The 17,443-nt window shown below is 41.3% G+C and overlaps 1 protein-coding gene across 1 annotated transcript in view; it reads right to left on the bottom strand.

Moving 5' to 3' along the window:
- Positions 1-11,655, bottom strand: part of LOC148012560 (uncharacterized) — a 52,628-nt gene extending 40,973 nt beyond the window's left edge. The window contains exon 1 of the mRNA XM_087668757.1: positions 11,238-11,655. Within this exon, the coding sequence (XP_087524883.1) occupies positions 11,238-11,615 (378 nt within the window). The 5' untranslated portion in view covers positions 11,616-11,655. The remainder of the gene's footprint in view (positions 1-11,237) is intronic.
- Positions 11,656-17,443: the final 5,788 nt, after the last annotated feature.

Raw genomic sequence — 17,443 nt, 5'->3', positions numbered from 1 at the left:
CACTGATATGAAGCCCAAGTCTAAGGAATTAGAAACCTCAAAATTTGTGGGCAAATTTAAAAGAAAAATGCCATTTTTCAAAGGTAAAAAACAACCTTTTGAAAAGAAACCATATATGAGGCCAAAGCTAAGTCCTGATGACTTTGATAAGGCCAAAAAACAAAAATTGTGTTTTAATTGCCTATCCCCTAACCATGCTGCTTGGAATTGCCCTCAAAAGAAAAAGGGGGAAGACAAAGAAAAGGACAAGGGCAAGGGAAAAAAAAAACAAATCCATGTAGTGCAAACCTTAGAATTAAAGGGCCATGAAAAATATAAATCTTTAAAGGTCTTGCAAATGGATGTACAACATAAGTGTTGTATGTCAACTTCTTTGTGGCAGCCTACTTTTGGGCCACATGATTTACTTAGAGTACATGGATTGATAGCTGGAAAACGGGTTAGAGTCATGATTGATGACTCTGCCACATATAATTTTATAAATTATGCACTTGTCAAAAATTTGAAACTTCCCCAACAAAACAGTGAGCATCAATACGTTGTGCGTATGATGCAAGGCCAAGACAATAAAATATGGGATACAATGGTATCCAATTTGGAAATCGAGATTCAAGGATATAAAGATAAGCTTGATTTCCAAATAATGAACATGGAAAGAGCTGATATTGCTCTAGGGAGGGAGTGGCTATGGGGATTGGAACCATCCTTGAAACGTAGCTATCACCATAATACACTGGAATTTGAAAGGGATGGTAAGACTTTTGTCATTCAAGGTAAACATGAAGTATCTGATAATCCTTTGCTGTGTTCTACTGAAGTTCAGAAGCTGATAAAGAAGGAAGTTTGTGAGGTATATATGTTATGGTCTTTTCCTGTACAAAATACTTTTACTTCCTGTAATATAAAGCAACAATTTTCTTATGTTTGCGAATTGAATGTAAATAATGAATTGAACAGTTTGTTAGATGATTTTAAAGATGTGTTTCCTTCTGATTTACCTAGTGGTCTTCCACCAGATAGGGGTGAAATAAATCAACCAATTGATATAAATATGGATACACACCCAATTTCAAAACCACCATATAGGTTAAGTGAAACACAACATCAAGAAGTTGAGAGACAAATTAAGGATTACCTGGATAAAGGATTTATTCAACCTAGTAATTCACCTTGGGCTTCACCAATTTTATTGGTAAAGAAAAAAGATGGTTCTATGCGACTTTGTGTTGACTATAGAGCACTTAATAAAATAACGGTGAAGAATAAATTTCCTATGCCCAGAATGGAAGATCTTTTTTATCAATTGCAAGGGGCAAAATTCTTCACAAAGATAGACTTAAGATCAAGTTATCACCAAATAAGAATTAAGGCACAAGATATTTCCAAAACGGCATTTCGTACTAGATACGGGCATTATGATTTTTTGGTGATGCCTTTTGGCCTCACTAATGCACCAGCTACCTTTATGAAGCTGATGAATAGTGTTTTACGGCCCTATCTAGGACATTTTATAGTAGTCTTTTTGGATGATATCTTGATCTTTAGTAAATCAAGAGAAGAACATTTGGCACACTTATTATTAGTATTCCAACTGTTAAGAACACATTCCCTTTATGCGAAGAAAACTAAATGTGAATTCTTTGCACAAGAGGTCAAATATCTAGGGCATATAATCTCGAAAGAGGGAATCAACATGGATCCAGAAAAAGTAAGGGCAATTATTGAATGGCCACCTCCACGGAACCTAGAAGAGCTGCAGATCTTCCTAGGTTTATCTGGATTTTATCGTAGATTCATTCGAGATTATGCCAAAATAGCTGTTCCAATGACAGACTAACTTAAAGGGAAAGGGAAAAGTTTTAATTGGGGAACAGACCAAAATGAAAGTTTTCAAAAACTTAAGGTAGCTATTGCTACAGCTCCAGTATTATTAATAGTGGATCCCAATAAACCATTTGTGGTTGAAGCTGATGCCAGTGATAAGGCAATAGGCGCGGTCTTATTACAAGAAGGTCGACCAATTGCTTTTGAAAGCAAGAAATTAGATCGTGCAAAACAGAATTATTCTGTTTATGAGAGGGAGCTGTATGCAATAGTACATGCAATGAAGAAATGGAGGCACTATTTGTATGGTGCCAAACTTTTGATTTTATCGGATCATGAAAGCATTAAGTGGCTTAATGATCAATCAGATTTACATGGGCGTAAAGCCAGATGGGCCGAACTCCTCCAAGAGTTCGACTATGAAATAAGATATAGAAAAGGAAAGTATAATATAGTAGCTGATGCACTCAACAGAATGCCCATCATTAATGAATTGAGTTTTACTCAGTTCACTTCCAACTTGCTTGAATCTTTAAAAGGAAAATATCAGGTTGATCCGGCATATTCCAATATATGGGAAGCAATAAAAAATGGGGATCCAAATGAAAGTGCTTCTACTGAGAAAGGAATATCTGAGGATGTTCAATTAGGAAATGGAGCATCAGGGGTTGCTCAAACTGGATTCAAGTGGAAGAATTTTACCATTGATAATGGTTATTTACTCTACAAGGGTAGGGTATGTGTCCCGAAAGATATAGAAATAAGGCGCCAGATACTCTTTGAGTGTCATGATACCCCTAGTGCGGGACATCCAGGAGTTAATAAGACTTATAGTCTTATTAAAAGGCAGTTCTATTGGCCTGGAATGAATAAGGACGTCCTTGACTATGTGGTCAAATGTAATAAATGCCAAGTTAATAAAGCTGAAAATTTAAAAATGGGAGGACTTCTCCATCCATTAGAAATTCCTTCGGGAAAATGGGAGAGTATCTCCATGGATTTTATTGTTGCTTTACCTAGAACACAAAGGGGGCACGACTCTGTGTGGGTAATTGTGGATAGGTTAACCAAAATGGCTAGGTTTATTCCAACTTCAACTGATGTTAAAACACCAGAATTGGCTAGATTGTTCGTAGAGAACATATACCGATTGTATGGCCTTCCGGCAAATATAGTTTCTGATCAGGATAGAAAATTTGATAGCCATTTTTGGCGTGCGGTATTTAAGAAATTGGATACTAAACTTAGCATGAGTACGGCGGATCATCCGCAAACAGATGGGCAAGCTGAAAGGGTTAACCAAATTCTTGAAGATATGCTTAGAGCATATGTAAGCAAAAGGCAAACTAATTGGGAAGAGTATTTACCGATAGTAGAGTTTGCATATAACAGTGCCAAACACTCTTCCACTGGATATAGTCCATTTATGTTGATGTATGGGTTTCAGCCCAAAGCTCCTTTTGTAGTAGGACTGCATAAGGAAAAGGTTCAGGCAGCTAAAGACTTTTTGGAGGATATGAATAGTATGTTAAAATTTGCTCAAGAAAATATTAAAAAAGCTCAAAATCGAGCTACAGCATATGCAGATCCTCACCGTAGAGACATCTCCTTTGAAGAAGGAGAATTGGTCTATCTTAAGGTGCCTGAACAAACTAAAACTATGAAAAAGGGACATTGTCCAAAGCTTTCACCAAGGTATTGTGGTCCTTTCATAATACTTAAAAGGGTGGGAGAATTGGCTTACAAGCTCCAACTACCTATTGGTAGTAAAATACATCCAGTTTTTCATGTAAGCAAATTAAGGAAGAAGCTGGGTGATTTGGATAATTTAGTTTTAAATGATGATATTGAGGAGTTATTCTATGACCAATCTAATCCACATGAACCAGAAAAAATATTAAATGTTCGTAATAGACGAACGAGGAATACAATTTATCAAGAATGTTTGGTTAAGTGGAAAGATTGTTCAGAAGAAAGCTCAACATGGGAGCGAGTAAGTACTTTAAAGAAAAGGTTTTCCGATTTACAGTTAGACCTTCCAAATATCGTTTTCGAGGACGAAACCGATTCTTAAGGGGAAGGAAATGTGACATTAAAAGTAATATTTAATGTTACATTAAGGTCATAAGTGTGGAATGTGACATTAAAAGGGATATTTAATGTTACATTAAGGTAAATTTAGGGGAACATGCACGAGAATGACCGTCCGGGCTCTTGGGCGCCCGAACGGGGTCAAGGGGAGCCTAGAGAGTAAGGGAGTCCAGAAATAGTAGGACTCCAGCTAGTTGACGGCTGGCAAAGAGATAAGCTTGAAGGCTAGCACTTATCTAGGCGTGGCTGGGAGGTGAAGAACACTCGTGCTTCCATCAGTTTCAAAAAATCTGTTCCCGTAATCTAACAAGTATCCAACCCTCTTCAACAGTACCAAAGAGACTATCTATCTAAGGGGCTTGCTGGCGGTACTACATCTTTCATGTGCTTCACTGACTATCCTCTACTGCAACAACAAGAGTGCTATTGCACTAGGAGGTAACCCTATCATCAGTCCATGAACACAGCAAGTTGATATTCACTACCACTTCACCAAAGAGCAAGTTGAGCTATGACACTTGCATGATCTACCTCCAACAAGTAATGAATGTAGCAATCTCGATGCCTTCCATCAATCATGCTTGATCCAAAATAGTAGTATGCTGAGCTAGAATAGTTTGCATTGGAGAAATCACTCTTTGTCATCCAACAAAAGACTAAATCCAATGGGCTATCTCTCCCAACCATACTAGGATCCCGAATTAGTCTATCTTATGGCCTCTCCTTCATTGCTTCTAAACAATATAACAAACCTAGAACTCTTCATAAGCTGGGCAAAAGTATCCACTACACCAAAGAGCTAAGTAAACTTGTCGACGACACTAAGCAATTGTGCTTTGAAGAAAGCATAATCATCTACATCAAGTCTTTTAGTCTTTCTAGACTTTAAAGAACATCATCCATCTAATCCTCATATACTGGAGAACCTATTGACCAACCAAAGTCATTAAGTGCATTATATTCCATTAATTCCTATTTTTACATCCCCAAAAAGACTTTATTTGTATTATTTATTAGTGTCTAGGTGCCACCCTAGACAATTCAATGACTCATGTGCCTATAAATAGGGCGTGGGCATTCATAATTTCAACCTCCAACACACTCATTCGTAGTCCATCATTTCCCATTTATTCACTCCATCACACTTTTACTTTTAGCCCTCTACCACTATTGTCCACACCCCTACCCTAGTAGAAATCTCAATTCGTGGTGCTGTCCAGCTAATCATGATACCATACCAACTGACAACTTTATTCCTGAGGTCTTCTTTACATTGATGTCAACTCCAAACATTTTGGATTGCTGTGTTTTGAGACCACACAGCCTAGCAACCTATTCTTTCTCCTTTCCACTGCTTCATTTTTTGGTTTCACCCCTCCTCAAGCTGGTGCAATATATCATCTTCATCTTTATTGTGTGTCTCTAGCTCCTATTACCACCGTAGCATCCAAGCAACAATTCCCATCCATCAAGCACTTTATGGAGGTTGCATTTGCAATAAATTCAAGCCGTCTACAGCAAGTTATACACTCTTTAACAATGCTACATGTAATACCCGCGTTTTTGAGTTTTCTTCACTCCTTAAGGGCTTCCCAACATGTTTGCAACCACATACACGGAGAGATCTTCATCAACATTCTTGCATTCTCTTCTCCAATGGCTGCCCAGTAGAGGCATCTTAACAACAACCATCATCTTGGAGAGATTTTAGTATATCCTTCATCTTAAACAGCTCCTAAGGACTACGTTTCGCTCCCTCTACTATTATCCTTCATCTTCCAGTGTCTACTCTAGCATTCCACAAGTGCAACTCTTTTCCTTGTTATCAACTACTTTGCCCAAAGGACTACTTTCCACTCCCATCATAGCATAGATCTATTCCAAGTATTGTTGCATGATTAGCCATTATCAACCAAAAAAATTTCAATCATCTCCGAGCTCTACTCCATTGTATCAACATGATTCAATGTTCATCATTCTTCGTTCTTCTTCTATGTTTGGAGTTTTCTTTGTCACAATGTTCGGTGTACACTCTGTGTTTCTTCCCACAAACTCTATTGTTTCTTGATAGGACCACACTTCAATTCCTCATGTACATCATCAGCATACTAAGAAGCATCTCATCCAAGAGATCTCCATCCTTCAAAACAATCCTACCTTTGTTCCCTGTAAGACATCCTAAATGTATTTTTTGTTCCATTGATTTTTAAGACTCAAGTGTCCACTGTATACACCCAAAGCAACCATGGACTCACCCCCTTAAGGAAGTCAATGATGTCTAAACAATGGAACCATGAAGCCACACCTGTAGTGAATCAAAGGGCAATAATCTTTTACTTTGCCAACACTTAATCTTAACTAAATATATTCAATAGCAACAATAAAGTGAAACAAATAGTGAGCTAGAATGCTCCTATACCTAGAAACAAAGAAAGATTGGCCCCAAAGCTAGATACCCCTCCCAATAATTCATACTAAATTTCCTACATGATTGTTACTAGTTAAAAGGTCCTAATCACTAGCTTTCCAAATTCACCCTTAGTAGACCAACCTAGTACATCTCCTCACAATTTTGTAGTGCTCAAGTACCCATCTCCAACTGTTCCCAATGACCATGACCAAGAACACCAAATCTGAGTTAAAACAGCAATGATTCCAAATAGATGCAAGAAGACCAATCTACCTGATATTGAGTCTAGCCAAGAAACCTTATCTAACAAAATCTATCACAACTAATCTTCCCAAAATGTCTCAAATCACAACAAATCAATATAAAACTGCTTTGAAACCCCTCAAATGTCCCAAAAAAGCATCCCCCAACCTCAAATAGCTTTGCCTTTGTCAAATCAGATTTCACTTAGCTTTTGATAGCTATCCTCCAGCTTGGACAAACTTTGCTAGTTTCAAACCAACATCACATGCTCATGCAACAGCTTCATTGTACACAAAATATCAACATCCACAACCTACCCAAAAATAGGTCACACAATAAGAAAAGCTGCATTTTCACACCTTCCATCTATTTCTCTTGCTTTTCTAAAATTTGTTAGCTTTTCACAAGAACAATTGAATAAAAAATTATAATTTAATTTTCAATCTTTAATTCATTAAATTTAGGTGTCCCATCCTAAAACTTTGATCCAATCCCAAATTTAATAATTTAAAAGATACTTCTATTTAGGTTCATTCTAATTGAATTAATTAATGTGTAAATAAAAACTGAATACATTAATTAATATTATTTTACTCACACAACCTTAATTGTTAATGAACCTAACCATGTCCAACACAACTCATGCAATGTCTTGGATTTGCATCACATCCCAGCGACATCAACATCCTCCCTGTTGCCATGACCAATTCCAAAGGTTGCCACGTCAACAAAAGGTTGCTGCCTTACTTGCCAAAGGTAGCTGCCTACTATCACCTACTGCTGCCTTGCTCCAATAGTTGCTACCTATAGTGTTGCCGCCTACCTATCAACTACCGCTCAATTGTCGCCTGCATACTTGTTATCACTTGCATGTGGAGCAACTATCTTTTGCTATTGTCTTGCCCTACAATCAATTGCTACATCAGCCTGCAATCCAAGCTGCACTTCTTGTTCAACATCTAGTACCCAAAGGATTGCGTTTCACTCCCTTTGTCGTGGCCTATATCATCATTAATCATGATGGACTACCACTGTTTTGTTTCAAGATCCATCTCATATACAATACACACTCAAAGCTATTCTCGACATCTTTGACACCACTCTTAGCTCACCTCTATCCCTCCTTGAGATGTGGTGGTTCAACAACCCCTTGTATCATTCATGATTTCTATACATATTCATCATCGTTGAGCATTCATTAGGTTGGGCTCATCATGCGGCATATTCTTTGAGCTTCTCTTTCTTTGCTCTAGCATTTCCTTACAACCTTCTTGTTCCTATCACATTCCCCTTTCTCATCCCCATCCTCCATTTCCCATACCTTGTAGCTATGGAGAGATTCCATCTTCAAAGTTCTAGACATAGATCTTAGATCATGCACTTCTTCCTCGACTTGGTGTTCTTCCAATTCCTTTCAACCTTGGAGCTTTCCATTGGCAAAAAGAAGACTAACACTTGCTTCTAAATCCCAAAATATTTGTGATTTACTATCATGGCCTATACACATCTCACCCAACTTTTCATCCATGGAGGTTTAGAGGGGTACTAGACACACGTTTTCATCTACAAGACTTGTGGTGTTTTGCTTGGGGAGCTTCTCTCAAGAATTTCATGCCAGTTGACTCCTCACAAATCAAGGGCAAACGATCACGTCTTCTCAAGCCCCACTTCTCTACTTGTACATTCACCCTTTGAGGTGGAGTCATAGACTCTACAATGGCAACCTACAAGACTTCTTCAAGAGTAGGGTTGTAACCAATCAATCCTTGTTGGGCTGAATTTTCAATTGTACCCTCGTGGGACTAGTCATTGAGTTTGGTTGAGATCTCTCAAGGGAAGTTGTGAATTGGTTGAAAGAATAGAGAGGAAGCTGGAGAGAGATGTCAAAATTTCATCTCCAGAATTGGTTGAGATTCAATGCTGCCCTGATGTGAATGAGGTGATTGACTACAACCAGACCCACATTGCAACCCAAAATGCAAGCACCGACCTCTCGAACGATCAACCTTGTTGTGGCCTATCAACACCCTGCAGGAGTCCTTGATTAGTTGTCACTTGCCTCCTGTGCACACCCCAATAGTTGAAACAACCTTGGTTGCATCAAGCTCCCACAGCCCTTTCCCCTCTTGCATGGGAAGGTTTTGCCGACCAATAGCCTTTTGTTTACATTTTTCAATCATTTTCAGCCCTTATTTTCAAAACATTAATTCTGAAGATTAGTTTAATTATTAATTCTTGCTCAAATAAACTTATGCACCAACCAACAATTAAATTGGCTAGGCCGATTTATCATCCAAGCAAGGTAGCCACAAAACATTTCACCCCCAAAACGTTTTACCCTTGAAATGTTGTGTTCCACCCTTGAAACATTGTGTGTGAACCTTTGGGCAAGTCCCAAGTGAAATGATTAGATAATATATATGAGATAGTTTTCTTTATAAACAGTGAGTTTAAACTTACATATTTATACCATGTGAATCCTTTCATGTCAACAAATGATGTCTATCCTCTATGTAGAGTGTGTTAAAACTCTCAAAAGAGTAAGAAAGCATTTCTTTTCCATTTGAAAATGTTGTTTCAATCAGCCGTTTCGTGTTTCACTGAAATAGCTTCAACCATTTTGCTTGAGCCCTTTCACATTTCGCAATTACCATGATCCAAGCAATCTTAAGCGTTTATTAGTCCTTGGACTAGTATAAATTAATTAAGGAATGCCTAGGTCCTAATGTCACCACTCACATTAATGGCTAATAAGATATTCTAGACCAAAATCTAACATTAGGCACCACCTAGTACTACCTGTTCACTATAAGTTACTATTCCTTTTGCCTTTGATACCCACTAACTTCTCAAGGTCCTTGGCCTATCAATGTGCCTTAACTAACTTGCACAACACGTGCACCTCACATTTGCACATTTAATTAACTTAATCAAATGCTAATCAAAGCATTGAAATTTCACGTCCTTGTGATAGAGTAGTAACCAGGGGTGGATCTCTTTCCAGAGATGGTATTTCCATCATCTAGAGTGTTCAATGCCGCATCCAATATCTAAGAGGGACTCTTAGCACTATATGTTGTATATCATCTCTTGGTTGTAAGCCCTATCACTCATTTAATGGGAAATATCAAGGAGCTCTAACATTTATTGTGTGTTTATAGTTTGTCCTCTGCAATCCAAGGCCTCGGACAATGCACAAGGATTCTTATACATGTGTTATCTTTACCACCAAAATACCAAAAGAGGTATTACAAAACTGTTTCATTCTCTAAAGGACATCTAGATGTATACTAAAAAGTTCAACACCATCATGGTTCCAAATACATGTCAACATCATTCAGCTTACTTCTTGTGATAGCCTAATCTAATCATGGCTATCATGTTAGCAGCCTAATGGAGACTCAAGAATACTTGTCACTAGTAATTGCTAGTTAATCTCATGCTAAGACTTTTAGATTTACCAAAAAGGGCCTTGGTGGTATTTGCAAACTGAGGACAAGCCTCCACCTCTAATTGCAAACACTACCATTGCACAAATAGTGCAAACATTGGAAAATTTACAAAAAAGATGTGCACTTGTGAAGGTATTTTGATTTGGGATTGCAAAGAATAATGACTTCGTGAAGGTTTCAAAATCTTACTTTCCATGTATCTATTTTACCAATATTTTGTAAATTATGACTCAGAATGTCCTATTATTGGTGATCGATTGCTGCAAGTGACAGATAAGCCAAGCAATGCTGTGTAATTGGTTTGATCTAAGAGAAGCAAGTTGCAGATGAGGAAAACTTAAAATAAAGTATTACTTTGACTAGAATTTTAGTACTTGATTTGAATATGTAAAGTAACTCTGCCCAATATCAAGTTTGGACTTCTATTTTATTTGAATATGCAAGCAAGTAGTTCAGGCAAAAGCCGGTCCTCTCTTAGTTACATCTAAGAATCAAAAAGTTCCTAGTACACCTGCATGGTTTGACTGGGAAGGTGAAGAACTCATAACACTCTAGAATGTGCTCATGATAAGCATTCTTATATGATGGTCATGGATGACCAGAAACAAATAATGGCACCTGATGCCCACGCATGCATAGTCAAATGACCTGCTAGAATCGTCGGTACTGCTTTGTGCAAAAGTCTACTCAAAGCCACAACAGCTCAAGCCAGGAAACAAGAAACCAACTGTTACAAGGCCAAGCAAAGCAAAGAAACTTGGCACCAGATTGTTAATGTGAGTAAACGGACATATATCTCAGCGTATGTAATGGATGACCAGACAAATCAATACTGGCACTTGATGTCCAAGCATGCATAGTCACACGACCTACTAGAACTGTCTCTGACGAGTTAGAAAAAAGTCCGCTCAGAGGCACGAGAGCTCAATCAAGGAAACAATGGCAACCTTGGTCTGCAGGCTATGGCTCGCCTGATTGTCAGGATGCATCACAGGCGTCCAATGTCCAACTGTATGCATCATGCTGCGGTAGGTTCATCGAGCTGAAAACACGGTTGTGGTTTGGAAGAGAGAGAGAGAGAGAGAACTGCTCAAAAACGCTCCATGACAAACCGTCAAAAGACTGAGCATGCAGGTAGCAAATCATCGTCGCTGAAAGCACGTTAACAAAGCCACAACCACAACTGTGCAAGTACTTCAGCGTAGATGAAAGCGCACCTGAAGGTTTTTCTGTTTGATGTAAATCCATAGTCCCTTTACAGCATCGTTGCGTGAGGCCTCAGACACCCCTAGGACGCTGGAGAGAGCAGAAGAGACGTTGCAGATAGGGCTCGCTATTTTCCTTTTCGGGGCCATGACACCTGAGGCAGCCTTCTGGTTCTTGGAGGAAGGCCCCTTTGGCTTGACAGCCGGAGACGGAGCAGCATTGGTCGCAGAAGCCTTGGACTTGGCCGCTGTAGAAGAGAGGGACTTCGCAGACTTAGCTGCAAGGGAGGCTACGCTGGCTCTCATGCTTAACGGAAACACACCAGTGTGAGGACGACGACGACGGCGGCGGCAGAAAATGGCGCGATTCGCAAAGGCCACCTCTAACATAGTAGCGCCTTAACCAGACCATTTTAAACGCAAACTCCCTCACCCCGGCCCCACTGCGTGTGCCATGCCCCCCCATTGCCGCATACTAGTGCTCTGTCTAGGACCCATAGAACCGCGGGCCATTAGGGTGCCTCCTCTTTTCGTGGTGCCTCCTTTCCGAGTGTGAGAGAGAAATCACTTTCCATGTTAACTAGACACCAAACCCTAAGCTTACTTCTTGAAATATATAAATAAAGTGATGGTGTTTAACTCTCTGTGTGTGCACATGCACCTTTAGTATTAACCATTGCATCTTCCCCATTAACTATATCCTAACTAGGAACTTACTTCTTGCAATGCATAAACAACACACCACCTTGTCTCATCATTTCCTTCCTCTGCTTTAGACCCACACAAGCACAGGTGTCATAGTGCTTGCATTGAGGATGTGCAAACCCGCTCCCTCCCTCTCTCTCAAAACATTCCCTACTAACCTTTTTCTTACAAATTTTGCAATATGCATACATGCTAGACCCATGCGGCCATTGGTGAGGGTACATGTACTAGTGTGGATGGTGCTTTATGCTAGAACTATGCAAGGATTAGATATATTACAATGTATATTGAGCTTTGATCTCTCTCTCTCTCTCTCTCTCTCTCTCTCTCTCTCTCTCTCTCTCTCTCTCTCTCTCTCTCTCTCTCTCTCTCTCTCTCTCTCTCTCTCTCTCTCTCTCATTTTATAAATTGATTCCATGCCAATAATATGATCATGCAAATAAGGTAGGAACAAAAAAAAGGGATGATCTTTCGCTATACACACAATCATAAGATCCAAAGCCATAATACATGCATGCAACCTTTTATGACGTCTTGAGAGAGAATGAAAGATACTCTAACCATCATATCCATGTTACTAATTTTTCAATATGACCTTCTTAAAATGACACAAAAAAGAAATAGTGTGCATTCTCAAAAAAGAAGAGTCTAGACTAGCTAAGCATAGTTAATACATTAAACACTCTTGAATACACATGAAAATTAGTCCATTTTTTCCGCACATTATGATATTTGTGTGTGGATAGGACCTAGTGTCTATGTAGCTAAGATAAGTGGCTATGTTTGGTTCTATGTAAGCACACCCTAAACAATCGATGCTCCTAAACTATGGATAAGTGTGAGCTAATACAAGTGCACTTATCCTAAGTGCTCTGAAAGTATAACCAACAAGACCTCCAAAGTGAATGAGTCTTTGTAGATTGAAGCAAAGAAAGTTAAAACATACTCAAGCACGAGTAGGAGGAAGAAGGCACCAATAGTCTTAGTGTGGGTACAAAGAAAAGATTGCAACAAAGTGAGTCCTCTATGGAGGGACACAATCCATTCGGTGCTTCATTATAGCACAAATCCATTAGTTGACAAGAAGACATACAACTCCACTTGGCAGCTAATCCCCAAGTCATGTCTGAAATCTTGGTGAGCTATCTCCAAAGAAACATCAAGAATAGAAAGGATGACCCTACAAGAAGAATTATGCTGGACGTAGACAAAGTCTATATCAATGTCATCAAGTTGAATACTAAAGCTACCATGGTGTTCTTGAAAGGTGAGAAGGATCGAAGCTTGCACGCGAGCTATGGCGGGAGAGCAAGAGCAAGAAAGAGAGAGACAAGAAATGGGAACTCCAACAGTCACAATGTGTGACCGGGCCTTCCTTTATTCAAACTGTCACTAAAAGAATAAAGAATAAAGTGACGTGACGGGCGCCCGCCACCTGCAGTGTGCAGTGGCGGGTACTGTCAGTGTAGTAATACACGGGGCGGCACGGCGGAGGCGCCTTTACCCCCAACAACCTCCCACTTAAAGGCGAATCTGCCCTAGTGAGAGAGAAAAGAAAAAAAAAAGACAGTACAAATGTACATAGGTGAGGAAAGGTGACATCTCATCCAACGCCCATCAACCTCCTGAGGAAGGCAAAGCGCTCAGTAGTGAGGCTCTTCGTGAGCAAATCTGCAGGATTCTCGTCAGTGGAGATCTTGACAAGGTCAACAGACCTGTCCTCCACGACACCACGTATGAAGTGATACCTCACCTCAATGTGTTTCGTCTTCGCATGGAAGACTGGATTCTTAGCCAACTGAATGGCACTCATAGAATCCGAATGCAGTGTAGGTGTAGCATCAATCCCAAGGTCAGCAACTAGACGGCCTAACCATATGGCCTCCTTGCAAGCCTCAGTGGCTGCAACATACTCGGCCTCAGTGGTAGACAAAGCCGTACACTTCTGAGCCCTGGACATCCAAGAGATAGCCCCTCCAGCATAGGTGAATACATAGCCAGAAGTGGACTTCCTACTATCTGCATGTCCTGCATAATCGGAGTCAGTGTACCCCACGACCCCTGTATCCTGGCTGCCATAGCAAATACACATATCTGCTGTGCCCTTCAGGTACCTCATGATACCCTTCACGGCATCCCAATGTCTGCTGCCAGGTGTAGCCATATAGCGTGCCACAACACCAACTGCATGTGCAATATCTGGACGAGTGGCTATCATGGCATACATCAAACTGCCCACGGCTGATGCATAAGGGATCTTGGCCATCTCGGCCCTCTGCTCATCTGTCTGCGGACAATCGGCCTGTGATACCTTCACATAAGAAGGTAATGGACAGCCAATAGGCTTTACGTCCTGCATGCGGAAGCGCTCAAGGACTTTATGAATGTACTCCCGCTGTGAGAGATACAAAAGTCCCTGATGCCTATCGCGCTTAATGCGCATCCCAAGTATATGTGAGGCCTGTCCCAAATCCTTCATCTCAAAGCTCTTCTTTAGCTGAGATTTAAGAGCATCTAGCTCATCATGAGCTTTCCCTACTATCAGCATATCATCAACATAGAGTACCAAGATAAGCAAACTGCCATCACGGGCTTTCTTCGTGTAAAGACACGGATCCATAGCACTCCTGCTGTAGCCCTGTGACTGCATAAAGGCATCAAACTTATGATACCATTCCCTAGGTGCCTGCTTCAAGCCATACAAGCTCTTCTTCAACTTGCACACTAGGTGCTCCCTGCCAGGTTCTGCAAAGCCCTTAGGCTGATCCATATAGATCTCATCATGCAAGTCCCCATGTAGAAAAGCCGTCTTGACATCCATCTGATATAGATCTAAGTCAAGCTGTGCAACCAAAGCCAAGACTAAGCGCAGGGTGGTCATCTTAACCACAGGAGAGAAGACCTCATCAAAGTCCACACCATGTTCCTGCTTAAAACCCTTTGCTACCAATCTAGCCTTGTATGCCGGCTTGGGGTGTCCAAGGGTACTTTTCAGCTTGTACACCCACTTGCATGGCAAAGCCTTCTTGCCCTTAGGCAAGGCAACCAAATCCCAAGTCTCATTCTTATGCAGGGAGTCTATCTCAGACTGCATAGCCCTCTCCTAGGAGTGACTGTCACCCCTGCGCATAGCCTCATCATAAGTGAAAGGCTCTCCTGCATCTGTAACCAAAACATAATGCATAGAGGGCTGAAATCTGTCAGGTGGACGTCTATCTCTAGCAGATCGTCTCACCGCAGGCTCTGCTGCCTGTCTAACTACCTGTCCAACATCCTGGCCCTGTGGAGGAACTGCTGCAGGCTGTACTACTGGCTGTGCTGGAGCTTTAGGCTCCTCCTGAAAGATCACTCTGCGGATCTCAACCACCTTCTCAGGCTGCCTGTGCATCTTGTCTTCATGGAAGACGACATCATGGCTGCGTACTATTTTCCGCGCCTGCGGATCCCATAGGCGATAGCCCATCTCTCCTGACTCACCATAGCCAAGGAATATGCATTTAATGCTCTTTGGATCCAATTTACTCCTCTTGTCCTTGGGCACATGGCAGAATGCCTCACATCCAAAGACACGGAGATGCGCATAAGAGGGTGGCTTACCAGCCCAAACTTCCTCTGCAACCTGGAAATCCAATCCACTGGAAGGCGATCGGTTTATGACATGCACTGACGTACTAACTGCCTTAGCCCAAAAACTCGGGGGTAGGCCTGCATGGCTAAGCATAGAGCGCACACGCTCCTGAATAGTCCTGTTCATGCGCTCAGCCAAACCATTCTGGGGTGGGGTGTAAGGGGCGGTCAACTGACGCTTAATACCCCTGTCATCACAAAACTGCTCAAAAGCATGCAAGACATATTCTCCCCCATTATCTGTCCTAAGGCATTTCAGCCTATACCCAGTCTGGTTCTCAACAAGAGCAAGCCATCTCTGAAAAATTGCCAAGACATCGGACTTCTGCTTTATGGGATAAGCCCACACTTTCCTAGAAAAATCATCAATGAAGGTAACGAAGTACTTCGCGCCACCCATAGACATGCAAGGCATAGGCCCACAAACATCGGAATGCACCAATGCCAAGGGCTCACTCATGCGTGGCCTATTCGATTTCTTATGCGTAGACCTATTCTGCTTACCATAAAGACAATGATCACACGAGTCAAAACATGCATAATCCAAAGGCGGAAGATACTGCAAACCAGATAACATTTTCATTCCTTTCAAAGACATATGCCCCAAACGGGCATGCCAAAGTGATACATGTGGGATAGAGCCCACTGCCAAAACATGGTCTACAGAAGACCCAGATACAACAAGAGGATAGAGGCTGCCAGCCTTGGCGCCTCTAGCAAGCACAAGTCTGCCTTTGATAATCTTCCAGGCAGAATCCCCAAAACAGACATGAAATCCTGCATCATCCAACTGTCCTGCAGACATAAGACTACGCGTAAGCGCAGGTACATGACGTACATCCCTGAGCAAAAAGGAACTGCCAGTGGAAAACTACAACTGAATATCTCCACAGCCCACAATATCAAGAGACCTGTCATCTCCAAGTCTGACTGATCCAGATACAGTACTGTAAGAGTGAAACCACTCACGGTAAGGCGTCACATGGAAGGACGCACCGGAATCCAATAACCAGCACTGTGCATACATACTAGGTGTCTCAGTCAAGTGTGAAGCATCAGAAGAACTAGCTGCAAGTATAAACTCATCACCACCATCGGACTCTTCAGTCTGCGTGACATTAATTTCCTCAATCTTGACGTTGGACTTCGCAGGTACTATGCTGCGATCAGAGGACTTCTCCTGCACTTTATCTTTCCCCTTATCCTTGCGCTTCTCATTGCGCAACTCATGACACTGTGGTCTAATATGGCCCTTTTTCCCACAATGATGACAAGTGACATTTGCATTGCGTCCACGCGACTTACTACGCGACTTGCCACCACGAGATTTAGACCGACCCTTCTGCGAGTCACGGCCTCGGCCATTACCACGGTCATACCTGTCATTCCTGCCTCTAACTGTCAAAGCATGACTACCACGAGAGGCATCCAAGTTTTTGCGATTCACCTCTTCCTGAAGAAGAGCACTCTCAACATCTGCCAATTTTAGAGTAGCACTAGAGGCACAAAGAGCAGTGCGGAATACATCCCATGACTCATTCAGAGTTCCAAGCAAGAAAAGAGGAGTTACTTCCTCTCCAAAGGTGATATCCTGCGAAGTCAGGTTCTTCAGTATAGCATGGAACTGGCTCAAGTGAGCAGACATAGTCGCATTATCCTTCATACGCAGATCCATAAGCTGCTTCAACCAGTACATCTGACTCGCCGGACTTTTCTTATCATAAAGATTCTTGATCTTATTCCATAGATCCCATGCACTCTGTGCTTCCTCAAATACATTATAATGTACCTGTTCAGTGAGAGACAATACAATCGTGGACTTGCATAGCTCATCAAGTTCAAGCCAGTCGTCAATGTCCATAGTTTCAGGCTGCTCCCCACTCAAC

This window comes from Lygodium microphyllum, chromosome 27 (assembly GCF_053477565.2).
Source record: "Lygodium microphyllum isolate KBCC chromosome 27, Lygodium_microphyllum_v1.1.10, whole genome shotgun sequence".
Lineage (NCBI taxonomy): Eukaryota > Viridiplantae > Streptophyta > Polypodiopsida > Schizaeales > Lygodiaceae > Lygodium > Lygodium microphyllum.
This window is presented reverse-complemented; position numbering and strand designations above follow the sequence as displayed.